The 18,585-nt window shown below is 49.1% G+C and overlaps 5 protein-coding genes across 5 annotated transcripts; 1 reads left to right on the top strand and 4 right to left on the bottom strand.

Annotated features, from left to right (window-relative positions):
* Positions 1 to 2,271: 2,271 nt before the first annotated feature.
* Positions 2,272 to 5,511, bottom strand: ASPGLDRAFT_47315 (PX domain-containing protein). Its single transcript, XM_022546644.1, has 5 exons — positions 5,312 to 5,511; positions 4,716 to 5,254; positions 3,908 to 4,665; positions 2,721 to 3,861; positions 2,272 to 2,660 (listed from the first exon to the last, which is right to left on the bottom strand). The coding sequence occupies exons 1-5, from the start codon at positions 5,439 to 5,441 to the stop codon at positions 2,430 to 2,432; spliced, it is 2,799 nt and encodes a 932-aa protein (XP_022401130.1). The 5' UTR covers positions 5,442 to 5,511; the 3' UTR covers positions 2,272 to 2,429.
* Positions 5,512 to 6,196: 685 nt separating this feature from the next.
* Positions 6,197 to 9,185, bottom strand: ace1 (putative C2H2 transcription factor (Ace1)). Its single transcript, XM_022544273.1, has 6 exons — positions 9,152 to 9,185; positions 8,992 to 9,054; positions 8,349 to 8,928; positions 8,011 to 8,297; positions 7,447 to 7,919; positions 6,197 to 7,398 (listed from the first exon to the last, which is right to left on the bottom strand). Exons 3-6 carry the CDS (start codon positions 8,878 to 8,880, stop codon positions 6,303 to 6,305), a joined length of 2,388 nt encoding a protein of 795 aa, XP_022401129.1. The 5' UTR covers positions 8,881 to 8,928; positions 8,992 to 9,054; positions 9,152 to 9,185; the 3' UTR covers positions 6,197 to 6,302.
* A 3,797-nt stretch (positions 9,186 to 12,982) lies between these two features.
* On the bottom strand, positions 12,983 to 14,771 carry ASPGLDRAFT_47313 (questin oxidase family protein). Its single transcript, XM_022546643.1, has 4 exons — positions 14,428 to 14,771; positions 14,193 to 14,338; positions 14,017 to 14,144; positions 12,983 to 13,969 (listed from the first exon to the last, which is right to left on the bottom strand). The coding sequence occupies exons 1-4, from the start codon at positions 14,626 to 14,628 to the stop codon at positions 13,218 to 13,220; spliced, it is 1,227 nt and encodes a 408-aa protein (XP_022401128.1). The 5' UTR covers positions 14,629 to 14,771; the 3' UTR covers positions 12,983 to 13,217.
* Positions 14,772 to 15,334: 563 nt separating this feature from the next.
* Positions 15,335 to 15,853, top strand: ASPGLDRAFT_171718 (aegerolysin family protein; the record flags this gene model as incomplete). The annotated part of the gene is made up of 2 exons (XM_022542747.1): positions 15,335 to 15,429; positions 15,490 to 15,853. Exons 1-2 carry the CDS (start codon positions 15,344 to 15,346, stop codon positions 15,851 to 15,853), a joined length of 450 nt encoding a protein of 149 aa, XP_022401127.1. The 5' UTR covers positions 15,335 to 15,343.
* Positions 15,520 to 18,406, bottom strand: ASPGLDRAFT_47311 (GABA permease GabA). The gene is made up of 17 exons (XM_022546642.1): positions 18,289 to 18,406; positions 18,203 to 18,236; positions 18,080 to 18,149; positions 17,948 to 18,020; positions 17,870 to 17,898; positions 17,699 to 17,763; positions 17,576 to 17,647; positions 17,415 to 17,529; positions 17,250 to 17,363; positions 17,171 to 17,199; positions 17,093 to 17,125; positions 17,020 to 17,044; positions 16,769 to 16,970; positions 16,637 to 16,714; positions 16,306 to 16,582; positions 16,175 to 16,253; positions 15,520 to 16,119 (listed from the first exon to the last, which is right to left on the bottom strand). The coding sequence occupies exons 1-17, from the start codon at positions 18,366 to 18,368 to the stop codon at positions 15,944 to 15,946; spliced, it is 1,551 nt and encodes a 516-aa protein (XP_022401126.1). The 5' UTR covers positions 18,369 to 18,406; the 3' UTR covers positions 15,520 to 15,943.
* Positions 18,407 to 18,585: the final 179 nt, after the last annotated feature.

Raw genomic sequence — 18,585 nt, 5'->3', positions numbered from 1 at the left:
AATAAACCAAACGGCCGCCGAGCGAGCCCCCACCACGATACAAAGGTTGGACGGGTCGGGTAGTGCACACACAACCATCCAGGAGTCCGACGGCCCGAGGATCGTGTTGGAGTTGGGCTTGGCTTGCGCCAGACCCTTCACACGGGCGTATTAAGGCTATCTGCGTCAGTATTCTGGCGGTTACTGGGGATGTTTTTTTGACAACTGGTAAGTGGTGAGAGAACGGATTAAAGAAAGTTCTTTTTTTCTCAAGATTCTGCCAATTTCAAAGCATGCTAATGCATGCAAAAATTCGATATGTCTTGTCGTCTCACTGGCTCCATTCATGATATCTGGAACAAGGGCTATATTAAAGCCACCATTGGAGCGAGCTAGGAGCTTATGATGAATCACCACTATTTGCCCAACGATGCACACAAGCACGACAGATTAACTTCCCGGGAAAGCTCAGCCCTCGATTCAGGGTTCAGACGGGTCCGGTGGCGCCCACCCGAATATCAAGGACTGATTAGAGCCCTAGAACGATATATTTGAACGGATTCGGTCCACACTATATACCACAAATGTGGAGTCCTCTTACTAGCTTCAATTTGCCAGACATAGATCAGAACGTTTCACACAGGCGTTCCACAGCCATGCCAGATTTGGGACAACATCTATCAATGTTTTGTGGAGAAGTTCTCGCAAGAGAATCGAAATCGAAATAGGTTATACAGAGATACCACAAACTTCAACGGGGTGCCTAATTATCTACTCGTCGTTGTATCGAATCTGGAATCAAGGGTACTTTGGAATCAAGCTAGTATCCCCGAACTGACGACAAAGAGGGCTTTACCGTGTAAAACCACTGGCTAATAAGAAACACCCGCCAGAAGACCTCATTAGGAGTCCTGACCGTCTACGCAGGCCTGGGGCTCATGGGTACGGTAGCCTTTTGACAATGTTTTATAGTATAGGGTTCTAACGGCCTCTAAATAGGTCCGCTTCACCCTACGAACCACAGACCCAGGTTCGGCGCCTCTGCCCAAATCCACATTGTCGAAGAGGAAATCGTATCGCCCAATCGTGTCCTTTTTGCTGCCGTTGGGGTGGTTCTACCCGGAAGTCCTCATGGTCGAGACAAAACGCGATCCCATGCCTCCACTTAACCTTACCTTGCTGGAAAATGGCAGCCAACCTGTCCCAGATTGTGTCAATATTAGCAGCGGTGGAGCAAGTAGATCTTGTGATGACAAGAAGATAAAGTAGGACAGTACGTCCCATTTAAACAACTGAAACACTGAAAACAACTCCAATGAAGAGACAGAGACTCTGGCGATCAGCAACCATATAGCGAAAAGGCCCATTTACAATCAAGCCAACATGGTCACGATCGAAGACCTTCGCAAGCCCCGACTCCTTTGACACCGTGGCTTATTTTACGGAATACCCAAAGCCGCCACAACTGCTCCTTACGAGCTTGATTTGGAAGATGAAGCTTAGTCCCGAGATTTCGGGTACAAAATCGGATTTACCAACCAGACTTTACTAAAACCATGCACAATCATTGAAGGCCCGAAGAAACAGTTCGAGCCGAGGTTATATCAATTGATATCCAGGAGCTCTTAGAGGATGAACGACAGGCTGTATGAGGGCTTGCGGGATCTGGAAGATGATCAGACACGTACGATTCCGGCTCCCGATTCCGGCCTTCCGACATTCCTGTTGATCTGCTCAAACTTCCATAATCGAGCATTACATCAATTAAATATCAAAGACAGATCGACGCACTCAAGAGTGCTGTGCCATGCTAGTTTACCAGAAATTGACCATGGCATCACACACGCACGGCACAACTGACACCGTACTCGTTTACCTTTACATCCAACAACCCAACTATATCCTGACTGAACCAGATACGCCAGTCCCGTTTCTTAAATAGGATAGAAAGCCTGCTGGCAGTACTTTGATCATGGACGCCTTATCAACCATATCAAAGACCATCTTATCATTACGGTTATCATGACCACGACTGGCTTTCTTTTGCTGTGGTATGGATATGGGATGGGACGGTGGTTCCTGTCGTATGGGATGGAGTATGCTGTGTCTATCCATCATCATCTTATACGGCTCTACAGAATTGAATGTCGAATAGAATAGGGTCTTGGGCTAACACACACACCAAAGCCCTATTCGTGTTCGGTGTGTAGGCGAAGTTTGCTACAAATGGGTCTATGGATAACTATATATGTGCATTTTAATACATAAAAACAACTCAATGCATGTATGCAATTCATTTCCCTAGTAATAATAATAGCAACGAAACCATCTAACTCAAACCTAACGAACAAATCCGCAGGGTATCAAACAAATCAATCAAATCCCCTCCTTTTCATTTCCCCATTTCATAAAAATACTACCCCACCCTCCATGTCCTCCCCTTTTATCCTCTATTCAGCGAGAACCAACCTCAACATAACCCCAAACGACTCCTTCAACTTGAACACCTCCTTAACATCCGGCTTGACGGGCTCTCCCGCCGTCCGTCTAAGCTGATCCTGCTTCTTAACCCTCCGTCTGCGCTCAGCGGCAATAGGGTCCAGATCTTCATGCTCATCTGCTTCTTCGGGGTCTTCGTCGTCGGAGCCGGCGTCGGAGATGGCGAGGTCTTCTAGATCGGCCTGCTTTTTATTAGCCCACGTTTTCTGATATGAAGGTACAGGGGGAAAAGGGGGACATACCTCATCAAGACCAAAATCACTCGTCTTAAAGCTCCCACTCGGGAATCCCTCAGTACCAGTCCCCTCAGCAGCCATCTTTTGCCGTGTCTTATTCAAATGCCACCTCTTCCGATCCTCATGCCACTGGATCAGCGCAGTAATCTCCTCCAATGCCTTTGTCTTATCAACCTGACCAACATCAACACCACCCTGGATCAACGCATTCATATCCAATTTCCCGCCATTCGGACCGTGCCTCAAGAACTCCAGGATCCCCTCGATCCACGACATGAGCGAGCCGAAGAGTCCGTTATCGTGTAGATGCACCTCGTGGATGAATTTGTAAAAGTTGTCCTGGTGGCGCTCGCAGAGGTCGATGAAGGCTTGGACGGTTTGGTTGGGGTCTGCGGAGGCGTCTTGGCTCTGGCACTTTTCGACGACGGCTATGGCATCGTCGGCGAAGTGGGCGAAGTCGGTGATGCTGCTGTAGACGTTGGCGGATTTGTAGACGCGGACGAGGGGTTCGTAGAAGATGGTGAAGAGGTCGCGGAACAACTGGAGAGTGACAGGCTCTTCGACGATGTTGAGCATCATGGCCTTGTCGCGTTGGCGGGTGTACAGCTTCAGGAGTTGTTTCATGTTGGCGAACCAGTGGGCACCTTCGCGCATTTCTTGGTCGACGTTGTCGACGGCGTAGTTCCAGGCGACGTAGCCGTTGAATACGCGCTCGAACTGCTCGGGTGCGAGCTCGGGGGTGAACAGTTCAGATCGCAGAATCGCCACGATCAGATCAAGGTCTTCAGCTGCTGCTTCGGAACGAATCACATTCTTGACGTCCTCGTCTGCGTCGGTAAAGGCCTTCAACTTCTGGCACAGCATGGGATCCTCAACCTTGGAAGCCAGCGCATCAATCGACTTCTGGAAAGACTTGATACCATCGTTCAAAGTCATCGAGAAGATACGCTGCAGAAGAGACCGCGATCCAAATGGCTGTGCCAGGAAGATATCTAGCACACCAGACATCACAGCCGCAGGGTTAGCGACACGAATCACGTTCTTCATGATAGTATACGGAACAAGTGAGTGTATCCGCTTGAACTGCGCAAACAGCTCAGGAGAGTTGTCTTCGGCCAAGAACAGGTGATACAAAGTTGCGGCAATCCTAATCAGTTAGCATGTGCTGCAATCAAAACTGGAGGAATACATACTCGATACGAAGCCACTCAGCAAATTTCTGATACTGGGGACTAAGATCGGCCACCGTCCGCTTCTCGCGAATCTCAGAGAAAAGCTTGGTCAAACCATTGCTCTCCACGATATCCCGACGGAAGTTCTCCATGTAAACATCCAACTCAGCAGCACGCTGTCTGGCAATCTCGTAGAACCGCTTCTGCTCCTCGATCCTAACAGAATCAACTTCCTTGCGTCTCTGAATATCAACAAGATCATCCTCAGTCAAAGAAATAGGTTCTCCTGTCAAGAAATCCTGCATCGCCTTCGACTCAGACAACCGCCTGTGCTGGAGAAGCGTACGCAGGAACGCGCGCAGAGAAACACGCTGCTCCTCTCTGTACAACACCGTCTCTCTAGCCTCCTCACCAGATACTCTAGGCGACTTGGGCGATTTCCCAAGGGAAGACCGATTGGATCGACCAGACGAACGAGACAGCGAACGCTGATGGCTGTGGTGGTTTCCTGGCGCAAGGTTCCGAGAAGAACGGCTCTCTTCCTGAGCGGCGCCTACCTCCTGCGTAGAGAACGATGAGATAGAAGACACATCGTCATCCTGCGTCGACGAACCCCACCAACTCGACGTTGAAGACGTCTTGTTCTTCCGTGGGAGTGTCGGGAGCGGTTTTCCAGGGAACTCAGTCTGCAGTTGTTTATAAAGCTTCGCGAAATCGCCATATCGCCTGCCAACGAACAAATCGGACTGCCCTTCACGGTGGACGCGAATGATGAATTCCTGGACATTGTTAGCCACCATCCCATACCACTTGTACAACCGTGACTTACAGCATGCTGATGATGCCTCACCGTCCTCCTCAGAGACCTAACCCTCACAGCCGCAACATTAACATCCCACCCATGAATCGCATGCCCCTCGGGCACATTCGCCAAAATCCCATTCTCATTCGCCCCCCGATCCACAACCTCCATCTCCGAAAACTGTATCCTCTCCTCATACCCCGACGCCGTCGGAATTCCCGACACCATCATCAGCTCCACCAACTTCTCACATTTCCTCGCCAGTTTGCGTCTCTTGGTCTCTTCCAGGCGGTCCTCGGACGAGGAGACGTGTTTGTTCGCAAAGGACTCGAGGAAGATCTGCAGCTTGTCTTGCCAGAATTCTTGCTCGCGGGCTTGGTCCAGGAAGGGGAAGTTGCGGACATGATGGACGAAGATGTAGCGCAGGATGGGGAGTTCGGAGTCAACGGGGGCGACTTCGCCGTATTCGGATTTGAAGGGGGCGCCGAAGCGGTGCAGGGCGGTTGGGGAGTTGAGTTCGGTGATTTCAGTGCGGACTTGGTGGGCGATGAGTTCGCGTTTGAGGTCTGCCAAGTCACCGTTAGCAAGCTATCTTAGAGAAGAGGAGAGGAGAGGATGCGAACAGTGTTCCTGCCTCCCCGTCAGAATCTGCCCTGGGGGTGGTGGCGTGGTCTGTGAAGGTGGTGCCGGGGCCTGAGGATGCCCGCCGACCGGCTTGCGCTGCAGCATCGACTGTCGCTTCTCGTTCTGCATGTTGGTTATGGTGATTTTGACCCTCTAAACCACACTAGCCTCTCTTTATATAAAGAGTAAAGAATACAGAGAACACACACACAAAAAAAAAAAAGAGAGCGGAATCCGTCTGCCTAGCGGAGCAGCGTTGGTTGGGTGCAACGGCGGATGACGTTTCGATCTTATGCAGCGCCGAGAAACGTTGAGTTGACTCTGTCAGATACGTGACCTCACCGGGGGACTCCCGCTATACTCAGTATATCACTTAATAGTTCACACTATTATGAAAGAGTTGGGCAGATATTCAGAATATTATGAGAGAAGTTGCTGAGTAGTTGCTGAGTAGTAGCAGTGAGAAAAGAGGGGTGGTCAGTCAGCGGGAATGTCCTGGTTATATACGCAACCATGGCTCATTCTCTAAATGCGATCAGCCTTCTATATAAATAGTCGGCAATAGTCAAACTACGTATGCATCTCTCTGATGTGTCTGCTCAGCCCTGTGGCCCACATGTCACTTCTACTTACGTTGAGTCTGCCTTGGCAGCTATTCAGGCAGAAGTATAGACTAGTTACTGGAGATATGAGGTTGTATTGGTGTGCTTCTAATTACACCAATCTCAGAATTTTAACCAACAATACCGGTCACTGGCCCAAGATAATGAATAATTGACAAAATAATGAATAGAGACAAGCAAATCAAACGAAAGAAATATCCGAATCCAAAATAGAATTGCTCCTAGTCATTTCCCGGTACCACACGCACATCTACCCGGGAAATACACTCACGCACATCCAAAAACGCCATATGTCCAAAATGGAAGTCAAAAAAAAAAAAAAAAAAAAACAATAATAATAAAATAATAAAAAGGCGTTGCTGGCTATTTAGTAGATGCTAATGTCCACCTCAGCGGGCCATGCCTGGTGATAGTACCCCGTCTGCTCTTGTGACTGACCAGTCGGGAACATCGCGTTTGGGTCGCCCACCCCCGCAAGGGCGTTGTTCATGGGCTCACTGGGGTATGTGGGGTTCTGAAATAACGGGAAGTCGTTTTCAAACTTGCTGGTTTGGTAGTTTCGTTCACACAGGTCGGCAAAGCCCTCATCGAACTGCTGGCTAAATTGGGTGTAGGCAAGGGGGTCTGCCATGTACGGGTCCTCCGAGTACGACTGCATGGAGTTGCCGCCAACCGGTTGCGAGGTCACCATCTGCATGTTCGTCGTGGCAAGTTCGTTGTTGAAGTTCTGCGCCCCCACATTGCTCCATTCCAAGTCGAGGCTACTGCTGTCGGTCGAAGTCATCGGAGATCCACCAAACCCCATGGCTGCGCCCGCGAAGTCGGGGATCGCTACATCGAGAGGCATGTTCGCCATGTTGGGCGGAATCAAACCGTTGGGGTCGGCATTTTCAAGTTGAGATTGGAATGCGTCAAGCCCCGCCGTGCCAGTCGGGAACGAATCGAATTCACTGGCACCACCAGTATACACACTGGCAGAGGACGAGGAACCTCGGTATGGACTGGCTTCGGGGAACAGCTGGAAGTCTCCGGCTCCAGTCTGCGCAGGAGGATTTGCAAACGAAAATTGAGGATTCGAGTAGGCCGGTCCAGTGGCAGATTCGTAGGGTGACTGAATGGATCCTGTGGCCGGAGTCGAGAGTGTAGCCGATGCAGAGGCCGGGGTTGCCATGCTGGACGACTGAGGCGTTGCCAGAGCGGTCGTCTTTGGAAGGCCTTTGCCGTTGTGCTTGGATCGGACATAAGCCCATCCGTGGGTTTTCTCCATGTGTTGTTTGCAATTGCTCTCCCGCTTGGACTGGTAGGGGCATGGATTGAAGAGACAGTAGTAAACAGATGGTGACTTGGAGTGCTTGTCGTTGATGTGGCGGTCCCTTTCCTTTTCGGTAGGCCATCCAATCTCGTAGTACTTGCAAGTTTTGTCGGTGCACTTCCAAGGACGAGAGTGCGTCTTCTCGTGTTTACTAGTATGGATTAGCACTAGCATCGAACGGGGGAGGGAGAATACTCACGTCAAGTCGCACGGTCTCTTGAAGACCTTCTCGCAGTTTGAACACTTCTGATTGATGTCCATCGGAGGAGCGTTCTTCTTACGGCGAGCCATGGAGCGCGCGACACCCTCATCAGCCGAGCTGACGCTCAAGTTCCGCTTGAGAGTGGAGCCGTTGTACGCCTGCCCGGTTTTCATAGAGATGGCCTGGCCATCCTTGTAGGCGACGAGTTCAGCTGGGCGTCCAGTCTTGGCCACTCCACCCTCCAAGGCAAGGCGTGCCTTCCCGGCTGCCCGGTTCTTGTTCCTAGATTCATGGATCATCGCGGCGTGTCGGCGGACCTGTTCGATGAGATCGAGGAAGTAGCCGTTAGTGTAAGGCCTGTCCGACGGCAGTCGTTGGTCCAGTTCGTTGATATGATACAGTGACGTATGGAGACACTGAATCGTAAATTCGCAGAAACGGAAATAGGACGCCCCGGAAGTCGCACGTTGCTTCAAGAAAGAGAAAAAAAGAAAGATATAAGCAATGCCCCTAAACGCCATATTTGAAAAAAATAAAAGAGCTCAACGGAAGATCACTTACTGGTGCCAACCACAAAAGGGTCTTTTCAATATCACGCAGACAGGCAATTTCTTTATTCTCAACCAGCTGAGGAATGCTTTCCACGAGGGGATGGAACGGCTTCAAGCGCTCCTCCTTGAGAATGGGAATCATAACCAAAGCTTCCATCTGCTTGCAAGCAAGGGCAGACAGCGAGCGTTTCCCCGATGTATTGGATTGCAATGCAGAGATTGAGCTGGTAATTGCGGACTGAGTGGTGGTCAGGGCGCTCGATTCAATGCCCTGGACCGACAACTGTCCTGCTGCCACTATTGACAGTTAGTATTGCCAAATGTAAAGAGTTGAAATGTTAGGTATACCTTTACCCTTCTCAGACATCATGCCTTGGCTGCTGCTAATGGAACTACCCAATCCGCTATCGGAAGCGTGATCATGACAGACCTTAGCCGGAGAGAAGCGTTGTGGATCGTCCATCATGGGCTGTTTCTCGGCCTTTCTCACGAGGGCATTGGATTGAGTTTGTCGCTGGAGGAAACTTCGTGGAACGGGCATGTCGTCGTGTGGTCGAGGCATGGCGTTGGAACTGCTGGTCGAATTGAGGTCAATACGGTTCAAGATATCAGACATGCGTTCCTCTCCAGCGACGATGGCTTCCAAAGACTTGGGACATGTAGGAGAGCGAGTAGGCAGAGTGCGAAAAGACACGACCGGATCACGATCCCCAGATGGTGGAGTGGTGGGGGAATGGAAGGTTTGGCCCTTTCTCAGAGACAAGCTGGGTCGAGAGGATCCATCCTGGACCATACGCGAAGAGGATGCGAGCGAGGGAGGAGCGGTAGTCATTTGACGGCGTCGGGGGTGAACCCGGGACGGCTCAGGCTGCGAGGTCATGGCGGGAGCAAACGAAAACGAAGAGACGAACGAAAAAGACGCGGTAAACTTCATGGGGCCTGTCAGTCCCAGGGGATCGGAGGCTCGATTGAGTTCCCGATAGTGACTCACCTGGTAGATGTAGATTGGTCGTCCGAATGAATGACGTACAAGCGAGTCACAGTTCTGACTGTTCTGGATCGTTAGCACAAGTCCAGAGCGATAAATATAACCGAACAGTCGCAGAAGCACGAAGAGGAAGAGAAAGGAATATAACCGCAGTGGTACTCACAGTTGTCGAGAACTGGTCGCGATGAATTTAGTCGACTGGTCGATAACGTCGTGATGCTGGGAAGGATGCAGACGCTAATATATATAACAGCCGACGAAGTAATGCTCTGGTGATGATAACGATGAAGCGAGAAAAGAAAAAGAGCGAGAAACAGGTTCGAGAGAGGAAAAGTTGGGCGATCAAGAACTGACACCAGTCGTTATCAGGTAGTTGATGATAAGTGGAGATGCTGAAGAGCCCCTTGACAATGCTTCAGATCCCCAGAAAATGGCGCCCAAAAATCCCCCCAAACTGGAGATAAACACGCTAATATCGAAGCCGAAAGAAATAAAGAAAGCAAAAGTGTAGATGGTTGATGATAATGTGGTGGGTGTGGTAGATGAAGTTGAAGATAGGAGGGAGAGAGAGAGAGAGAGAGAGAGAGTGAGTGAGACAGACGAGAGGAAGGAGGCTGTTCGTCCGGAGCGCGGATCCTTCTCTCTAGGCTGAGGCCTCTTGGATGTCTGCCTGATCCGCCAAGACGCTAAGCCACTTGTAGTATAGTGGTATTATATTTGTAATTTTTATTGGCTACGGACGGTTCCTGTATGTTACCGGAGGACGGCCTAGAGCTGTATTTACGTGACCATTGCCCGCGTACATGATTGGTCTTCTTAAAATAACCGACGCCAAATCCTGGCAGAGCCTCAACCGGGGACCCTGGGGACGTAACGGGCGGTATTGTTACGCGTGGCAGTGTTATCACAGCCACCTTTACCTTCACACAACCAAGAACACAACTGACAGCTGTCCAGATGGACTATGTATGTATCATTATTATGCCTTGGCTTGAGCGATTTATCACCCCGCCATCAGATCAGCACTGTTGGTTGCATTCACTGCTGGCAGACAATCTCACCAGGGCCGGGATGTATACGCAAATGTCATGCCACGGAGGGCTTAGTTCAACTTACTACAACTGGAAACTTGTCATCTTCATTGTTGGCACTCGTATTCGTATGGGGGATAAATGCTTGATCGTAATGGTAAGCCAATAGAACCGTGGTTCAGTCCGAGGGAACAACCGGCTCTATTGACCATCAAGTAAATAACCAGAACAACGAACCAACAACCAATCAGAACACAGCCTAAACGAGCTTACTTCTACTGCTGGAATATCCCCGAAGTAGATCCGAAAATCTCAGCGGAACATAGTCTCGCGTAACTTCATACTCCGGAGTAGCAAAACAACATCGCAACTCGGAATCGGAATATTCCTCATGCGGAAGACAGCGGAGTCACGTTCTAGAATACCAAAACGGCATGCTCATTCCTTCAAAACTTTGCTAAAACGAAGCTATCAATAACTCAAACACCGAGTAACCACCGATATTCTCATAGCGCAGTGATTCTTGTACTTCCGGGTCTTTTTGCCCTTCTTCGTATGCCGGTGCTTATGTTATTCCCAAGGTTTCGTCGCGAATACGGCTTTGTGGCGGTCACCGGGGGGAGGGTACTTGTAGAACCAAAACTTGGATCAGGAACAGGAACGTGCGAGGTTTACTGGCTCTGATTCCGCTAGGCGGCGCCTTTCTCACTTCTCACTGGGAGGTTACGGCGGCTAGTCAGTCTCACACTCTGTACAGATGAGCAAAGAAGAAATGCATCGAGTAGCAAGGGCAAAAGTTGATGTAAACGATTGTCTTGATCCAGAACTCTCTAACTAATATCTGCTTCCAGCAGACAAGAACACTAAATCTACACCGATTTGCCATTTAGTCCCTGAGGATCAATATATATAGCATAATCAGAGGGAGCTATAGAACGATCTATACAGCCAGACAATCAAAGCAACTGCTGCCGTGTGCAAGACTGTTCGAATACATTGGGAACTATCGCCCTGTGAGATGTCGGCCAAATCGACAAATCGAACGGAAGGATTGGACCGGCGATTGGTGCGTTATCCAGCTGGCAGATTCCTCGTACCTGGCTTGCTAGGGGAGGTCTGCTAAACAACAGGATCGTTTCTATGGCTTGCTACAAACTATGCCAGCCTCGAGACTTGATTGTACAAAATTTAGTATTGTACCGGTGCTCCAGTCTGTGCATATTTTGTTGGTATCCAGTTCGCACTGAGACCCAGAAAACTTGCTATTCGATAGCCTTCAGCAATCAGGCGGGTGCAATGGGGGAGGGGTGGCAAGTCGGACGAGAAAGGGGCTTCGACCAAAGATGCCTTGTATAAAACAGTCCCGAGACCCATTGCGAGCAGTTGTTCTTATTGCGGTCCTGAAACCGCAGTGTAGATGGATGGCCGTAAGGTGAAAGAAAGGGCAGCAACAGAGGATGTCACAGGAATGGAATTGATGCCATCTATTTCGTAGTAGAAGTCTGCAGGACCTCAGTGCAATTCTCCGTCAGAAGGGCACTGGGAAATATGTGGCAGACTTTCTATTCATGGAGCCCCGTTATAGAAAATCTGTGTCTGCGTTTCTTCTTGTGTCGGGACAAGTCGACAGGCGGACCAGGACGGTGGATCTAACAAGAACCGGACAAAAACGCCAGGTAGCGACCGTAGGATGCGTTGGTCGCCCGCATGTCCCCGACCAGGGAGCGTGTGAATTAGACAACCTCGTACCCCTCTGCGATAAGATCATCCATCGCCGCGCACTCGGCGTAGTTACCGTTTGCCAAGTGAAAGAAACCAGCGACGCTCCCAGTCCTGGCCTCGACGAACGGGGCACCCCACATTTTCATCACGGGCTCAATGCTTTTATTAGTCCCTTTGCGTTTTATTGTGTGTGTGCAATTGAGTTTGTTCTCATCTTGTCAATGGAGAATGATGACCCCCATTGCATATTGCGGGGATTTTAAGTCGCTTTGGAGCACCGCATCAATGAACCAATGTATCCAGATTGGTACGTACGAACTGCCATGTCAAACTCCGGATAGCGCTCCATAACATCCCCGATCCGATCTTTCCAGCATAATCTGGATAAAAAGCCTTTCTGTACCGAGAAATCCATGACTCGCAACAGTAGGGATATTTAAGCTCCCCTCCGTAACTACCACACTGGAGATGTCGCTTGCTTCTGCAGCACCAAGACAGACAGCAAGCATGAAGGTTAGCCATCAGCCAGGTATAGCGTCCGTTAATGATGCTATTTCTGCCTGCCAAGATTTTCTCTCTTCTTTACAATGTTTTTTTTAATACACGCGGGCATGCACACGCCCTTCCTTGACATCGCACTCGCTTTTTCGGGATAAAACTATCAATATACAATTAGATCAGATCAGCTATGAAGCAATATAAGAAGGGGGGGTAGGTACTGAACTGTCTGCCAATGGTCAAAGCTTGGAACTTGTAACAATATGCAGCTGTAAGCCGCTGACTGGATTAAATAGACAAGTCTTCTAGGTTATGCTAGTCTATTCAAGCCTTTTGGGGATTCCGACATCTACTTAGTCAGTCAGTCAGCCCAAACAGCGAGGAAATGATTCAATGTGATTTACCTGGGTCAGCGAAGGCCTCGCGTGAGGGAATAATACATGGTTCCAGTTCCTGTAAAAGTCCAGAAAACCCGAACTCTAGCCATGCCATTCGTATCACCTCAACATCTCTTGGATATGGTTTCGTGCCAGCCCATGTAGGCGACGCTGTCTGGGAATTCTCGGTCGTAAAAAGGTGCTTTCCACCAAGCTATGAGTTCCCATCCGATCAAAAGTTAAAGTCGAGATTTGTATGTAAGATGACCAGCTCCGAGTTCGCATTATCATTAGGACATAGGGTAATAGGTCCCATATAATCCCAATCGTTTCTAATAGCCCTGGAAACGGAATCGTAAAATGATGGGGAAGAGTTTGGAAACTGCGTTGGAATAGGACTTCTATAATCACAAGCGAGAAACACGGTGATAATACTTGTCTACAGTGAATATCTTTCTAGTGAATGGCCTCGTGGGTTCTATCTTACAAGAGCCATCTCCCATATTAGGGACCAATTGGTTCTCAAATACTCCAACATGACAGTCATATCAAAGAAAACCATACGCCTCTAACCATCTAAACATACCATACAATCTAACAACTAAACAAACCCACCCCACCCAACAAACTCCTCCGCAAACCTAGCCGCCGCCCTAAGATAATACCCCTCGTCATCCCCCCAAGTCCCCGCCGCCTCCCTCAACACCCTCAACACCTTCACATAATGCGCGTCCTTCTTCTCCCCCTTAACCGCCATCCCAGCAACCCATTTCCAGTCCCTCCCTTTCAACTCGACGTCCTGAATTCTGTTGACATGGATCTCAGGACGCAATTGGGCGATGTACACGGATAGCGTCATAAGCCACCACTGCCGGACGAGCGGGAGCTGGAACTTCGCCGGGATCAGAGGGAGTAAGATGCGGACAGCGTGGCTAGTAGTCAGGACGTGGAGGAAGAAGAAATCATACCCCTCCGAGCCGTCCGCATGTGTGCCTAGTAGTAATGCTGTAGCGAGTTCCTGTGTCTCACGGAACTGTTTGGCAGTATCGCCCTCGATGCTCCACGCATTCCAGTGATCGAGTAGTGCATCTTCGCGAGTGGAGAAGATTTGCTCGATGTTCTCGTTTCCGGGTGTGCCGAAGAGCCCGTGGAAGCGTTTGTCGGTGCGCACGCGGGACAGGATGTCGAAGAGGGAGGGTGTGTGGTAGGAGGATTCTGTTTTGGTGTAGATGGGGTCGGAGAGGTATTTGTGGATTGGGTTGTGGGTTGTTGCTGCGAGGCCTAGGGCTTCCATGGCGAGTTCGCGGCTAGAGAATTCGTAGGCGTAGGATAGGTGGATTAGGGGATGGCCGACTGTGTCGTTAGCTGTGTTCTTTATTTGATGTGACACCGGGACATACGGTCTGTGATGAGGGAGTTGAATAGAGGTTCTTCTCCGGAGAAGAGGTATTCGTTGACGACTTCTTTCCAGTCATATCCTTGCCGGACAAGTTCGTCTTCAAAGTAGTTCACGAATGCCCGTTGATACCTATCCATCGTCAGCAAAGCCACATATAAAACAGAGACAAGAACATACTCCCTCCGCCCAAGAAAATCCCTCCAATCATCCAAACTAATCTCCCCCGGCGAATCAACCCACGGCTCCATCGCCTTACTTTCATCTTCATACAACCGATGCAACTCATCCGCATCAGCACCTTGTACCCACGCCGAACTCAGTAACTGTAGGTCACGTTAGCACATCCATCCACCCATTCCCTTCCCTTTCCACTTTCCCCATATTCCATATTAGGGTAATTAAGAAAACTCACGTGAGGAACATGATTATAAAACTTCCTTTCATGGAACAAAATGGCATGATTGGCGTGGTTCAGTTTGATCAGGTACTTTAGCGCGCGGGCGGGCTTTTCAGGTGCATTTTCGAGGTCGTGGCTTTTAGGTGGTGGGATTTTGAATTGGGATCGTTCCCAGAGGGGGAAGATGCGAGGGAGGGAGAAGGAGAATTGGAGCATCGTGTGTATTAGTGGTGTGGTACTCTCTCTGTATGGGTGTGGGCTTGTTTTGAAGTGACACGCAAGCGTTAATACAGCCGGAGAATCAATTAAAGACTACTGTCAAGCAATTATATCCCAGATACCATAGAAATCAACGTCTGCTGCCTCATCACTAGATCTCAGCCGTTGAGCGGCCTCGGCGTGGAGATTGTTGGGATACACGCCTCAGGCATATATGACGCATCCTGCAAACAAACCAAACATCTCCTCATCTACAACAAAGTACCTATACCCATCAGAAGTACATACATCCTAGCAAACGCATCTCACCACCAGTCACACGAACAATAACATCCCTCCCCTCTCTCCCCCTCCTCTCCTAACTAACAGCCCCTACACAACACGTAACCAAAAGCATGATAATCATACATCCACTTACCGCATCAGGCCACCCCGCATTCTAAACTAACCTGCAGCCATGGTTCACTTCTCCTCTCCAGCTCCAAACAAAGACCTCCATTCGTCAATGGGGAACTTTGACTACGAATGAGGTCACTTTGTTCGCATGGGGGAGAATACCCGAGGGAATCACTGTCTCATGACCTCATCAGAAAGTACGGATGAGGAGGTTTATAAAGAGTGTCCCTTTCCTCTTCTTCGGGGGTCTGGACGTGGTATCAAGTAACTACATTTTAAAAGAGAATATACTTATACTATACAAGAAGCAAGCAAGATGGATTCCTCGCAATGGGTCTCGATTCACATCAGGGATCGTCTGGAGAAGGGCGAGATCTCGATCAAGGATTCCTTTCTATATGAGTGCGTCCCCATCCCCCTTACCTTCCCCAATCATCACCCATATTAACAAAGTCAAACAAGGGGATCCTTCCACTCCCCCACCGACAAATCCCTCCCCCTCACCGAAACCGACATCGACGCCCTCACCATCCCCTCCTACGGCATCGGCGAGGTCTGCGCCCGCGGCCGCCGCGGCAGCGAAGGCTGGATGGACTTGTTTCATGGCGAGGACAAGATCTGTGAATTGCACTGGGACAATCGCAATAAGAAAAGTGTTAATCGGTTTGAGGTGTCGGGGGTTGATAGCAAGTATAAAATTGATTGTAGTGGATGGAGTCCGAGGGCTGGACCGTTGGGACATGTTTTTATTGACGTTGAGGAAGCGAAGGCTGCTGCTAAGGAAGCTGAGGCTCAAACTGAGGCTGCTGAGAAGGGAGAGATTTGAGGTATCTCGGTTCAAGGGTCTTGATAGGTATTGTTCTATGGAGTTTGGTTCAATGATATTCGTTTATTCAATTCTTGATATCCGACGTAGTTACTTTTCGCTATCTTGTTTGTGGTCGCTTGTGCTAGGGGCGACGACGTTGACGGCTACTTCTCCCTCGAGAGGATCCGCGTCCATTCTCGGACCGACAAAGTTCTTCCTTCCATCGACGATCCATTGGAAGCTCGAGATGATAAACACGATTCCAAATGCAGCAACACAGTAGTCTATAGTACTTCTCAGCGTCTGTTCGGTCATAACAGATGGGATAGGGGCACTCACTCATGTTACTTCCCGTAACAGGAAGATCAGGCGGGAACAGGAACAGCACGGTCGTAAGAGAGATATAAACAATAGAGATCTGACCAATTAGCAACCCCCATCATACATCACACAAGATGATAAAAACGTACAATGTTAAGAATCCACCCAATAGTATTAGGAAGAACAAATTGTCGTTCCGGAAGCATATTGCGTCCCCGCAGACAGTTCACTGCGATAGGAATACCATACGCAATATCCAACATGACGACGGAAGCAGAGATAATGGCGTTGAAAGCGCTGGACGAGCCGAGAAAGATGCATCCGAAGATGATGACCAGGACGACGGTGAAGTATAGTGCGTTGAGAGGGACTTTGAGCTTTGAGTGGACACTGGCGAAGAATGGGGATGCGGGGAGGCCGCCGTCTCTGTTTTCGTTAGTATTGAACACCGAAAGAAGAAATGTTTGGTGGTGGGGCTACCTTGCGAAGGCGTAGACCATCCGACTACTCGTGGTCATGATACTGGTAGTCGTGAAAAGCATGCACACGAGAGGGAAACTACAACATTAGCATCCACATCCACAACAACCCCATAAAAGCGAGTCAACTCACATAAGCAAACAAACAGCGCCAGCATTGTTATTCGTCGCATGTTTGAAAATCGCCAGCAACGGTCCCGCGGAAGAGTTGATGATGGTATCGATATCTCCAGCGACGAAAAGGAGAACAATCAAGAAGATCGAGCCGGTCACGATACCGATCACAACGCAGCCGATCATAATCCTGGGTCCGACGACGGAGGGGTTGGGAATTTCTGCGCGTGTCAGTAGGGTTCTCTGTCGTTGCGGTTGTAGTGGTAATACCTTCGATCATGTGGGCGACGCCATCCTAGTTTTTGTTAGCTGCATACCAATTATACGGGGTGTTGAGACATACATATCCAGTGACTCCGAGTCCACCTTGAAGAAGCTACAACAGTTAGAATTTGTCTTCACGAACGAGTGAGTAACATACTCCAAGTAACCAAGCAATACCATCGGGCCCTAGAACGTCAGCTTTATCTTTAAACCGGTGCAAGGTGCAGGGAACCTACATCCTGTCTGGTTGATGAACTCTCCAAACACAAACTTCCCCGAGTTATAGTCCGGCGAAGAACACGCCAGGACTGTGATGCAGATAACGGTAAACCCAGTAAGAGACCAGATAACTGGTATCCATTAGCACCTTTCACGACATTCACCATGTACCGGCCACTCACAAGCACTCTTGGTGAACAACGGAAGCGCATTATTCATAAGCGCGTTGATGATAAAAGCGAGAACATTGTACGCAATGTAAATCAAGAATTGATGCCACCGTTCGGATTCATATGTCTGAAAAATCAGCGACGTCCCACCATCTCTCCAACGAGAAACCCACCGGATGCATCAACGAAATAACACCAATGACCAGTTCACTACCCAGCAGCCCACCGGTAGCAGTCAGGGCGACCTGAAGAGTCAGCATACACCGCAATGCAGGGAGGCAGTGTAGTGTGCTCACCCATCCGGAAACATTGGCCCAGCCAGTGATCCACGAAAGAATTGGCATCCATCTCTCCCAGGCGACTATCTTCGTTAGGCATAATTCAAACGTCGGCGACAGGTATATACTTACTAACTGTTTATTGTTAGCATGTTATCTCTTACACAATATTCGAAAATCAAGACTCACCTGCAACCCAATGATACTGACCGCCAGCGCTACTCAAATATCAGCAAACGAACATGGAAGAAAACCCGATCGACTAACGTAGGATAAGCCGAAAGAAACTCAGCCAGCGACGTCGCTATACACAGATTACAGAAACCCGCTGTAATAAGACCTATCCATTATAACACCATTAGCCATCACACCGAAACCATTCGAAACAGATAAACTCACCCCAAACAACACTGACACACCCTCCGGAGGGCAAACTCAGTGATAAACTCGTTGATAAGGCTGTCCATGACTGCGATTATCAGCTACCATCCAATCTCTCGATGCGTGTAAGTATACTCGTACATTCAGAATGGCAAAAGCCAAACCCAGCATCGACCTAGAATAGTTAGCGACCACTGCAAACCATAACCCCTATACGGGAAACGTACAGCATCGAGAAATTACGCTTCAATTCGGCCTTATGGCCCATAGCAGCCAATTGAGCATCATCACCTCGAACCTTTTCCATTGTGCTTGTGCTCTGCTCTGAAAGAAATAAAAACCAAAAGATAAAAAAAAAAAAAAAAAAAAAAAAAAAAAAAAAAAAAAAAAAAAAACAAGATACAAAAGACAAGTCCAGGAAAACAGATCAGACCGAATAAAATACAAAAAGAAAGAGACAAAGACACCGGAACCCAAAAAAAAGAAGGATGAAACCACTCTTTTGTCTAGCATTCCTCCCTCCC

The sequence above is a fragment of the Aspergillus glaucus genome, assembly GCF_001890805.1.
Source record: "Aspergillus glaucus CBS 516.65 unplaced genomic scaffold ASPGLscaffold_10, whole genome shotgun sequence".
NCBI classification, from domain to species: domain Eukaryota; kingdom Fungi; phylum Ascomycota; class Eurotiomycetes; order Eurotiales; family Aspergillaceae; genus Aspergillus; species Aspergillus glaucus.
The sequence above is the reverse complement of the archived record's forward strand: the minus strand, read 5'-3'. Positions and strand labels throughout refer to the sequence as shown.

Coding starts and splice junctions, on each gene's coding strand:
- ASPGLDRAFT_47313 (XM_022546643.1), bottom strand. CDS start 14,628: ATGCTCCAATTCTCCTTCTCCCTCCCTCGCATCTTCCCCCTCTGGGAA. Junction 14,339..14,427: donor TTTATAATCATGTTCCTCAC/GTGAGTTTTCTT, acceptor CGTGACCTACAG/TTACTGAGTTCGGCGTGGGT. Junction 13,970..14,016: donor CAACTCCCTCATCACAGACC/GTATGTCCCGGT, acceptor CTAACGACACAG/TCGGCCATCCCCTAATCCAC.
- ASPGLDRAFT_47315 (XM_022546644.1), bottom strand. CDS start 5,441: ATGCAGAACGAGAAGCGACAGTCGATGCTGCAGCGCAAGCCGGTCGGC. Junction 4,666..4,715: donor TGAGGCATCATCAGCATGCT/GTAAGTCACGGT, acceptor AACAATGTCCAG/GAATTCATCATTCGCGTCCA. Junction 2,661..2,720: donor GTGATTTTGGTCTTGATGAG/GTATGTCCCCCT, acceptor AATAAAAAGCAG/GCCGATCTAGAAGACCTCGC.
- ASPGLDRAFT_47311 (XM_022546642.1), bottom strand. CDS start 18,368: ATGGAAAAGGTTCGAGGTGATGATGCTCAATTGGCTGCTATGGGCCAT. Junction 17,530..17,575: donor TTATTTCGTTGATGCATCCG/GTGGGTTTCTCG, acceptor CTGATTTTTCAG/ACATATGAATCCGAACGGTG. Junction 17,045..17,092: donor GACTCGGAGTCACTGGATAT/GTATGTCTCAAC, acceptor AACAAAAACTAG/GATGGCGTCGCCCACATGAT.
- ace1 (XM_022544273.1), bottom strand. CDS start 8,880: ATGACCTCGCAGCCTGAGCCGTCCCGGGTTCACCCCCGACGCCGTCAA. Junction 8,298..8,348: donor GATGTCTGAGAAGGGTAAAG/GTATACCTAACA, acceptor AACTGTCAATAG/TGGCAGCAGGACAGTTGTCG. Junction 7,399..7,446: donor AAGAGACCGTGCGACTTGAC/GTGAGTATTCTC, acceptor AATCCATACTAG/TAAACACGAGAAGACGCACT.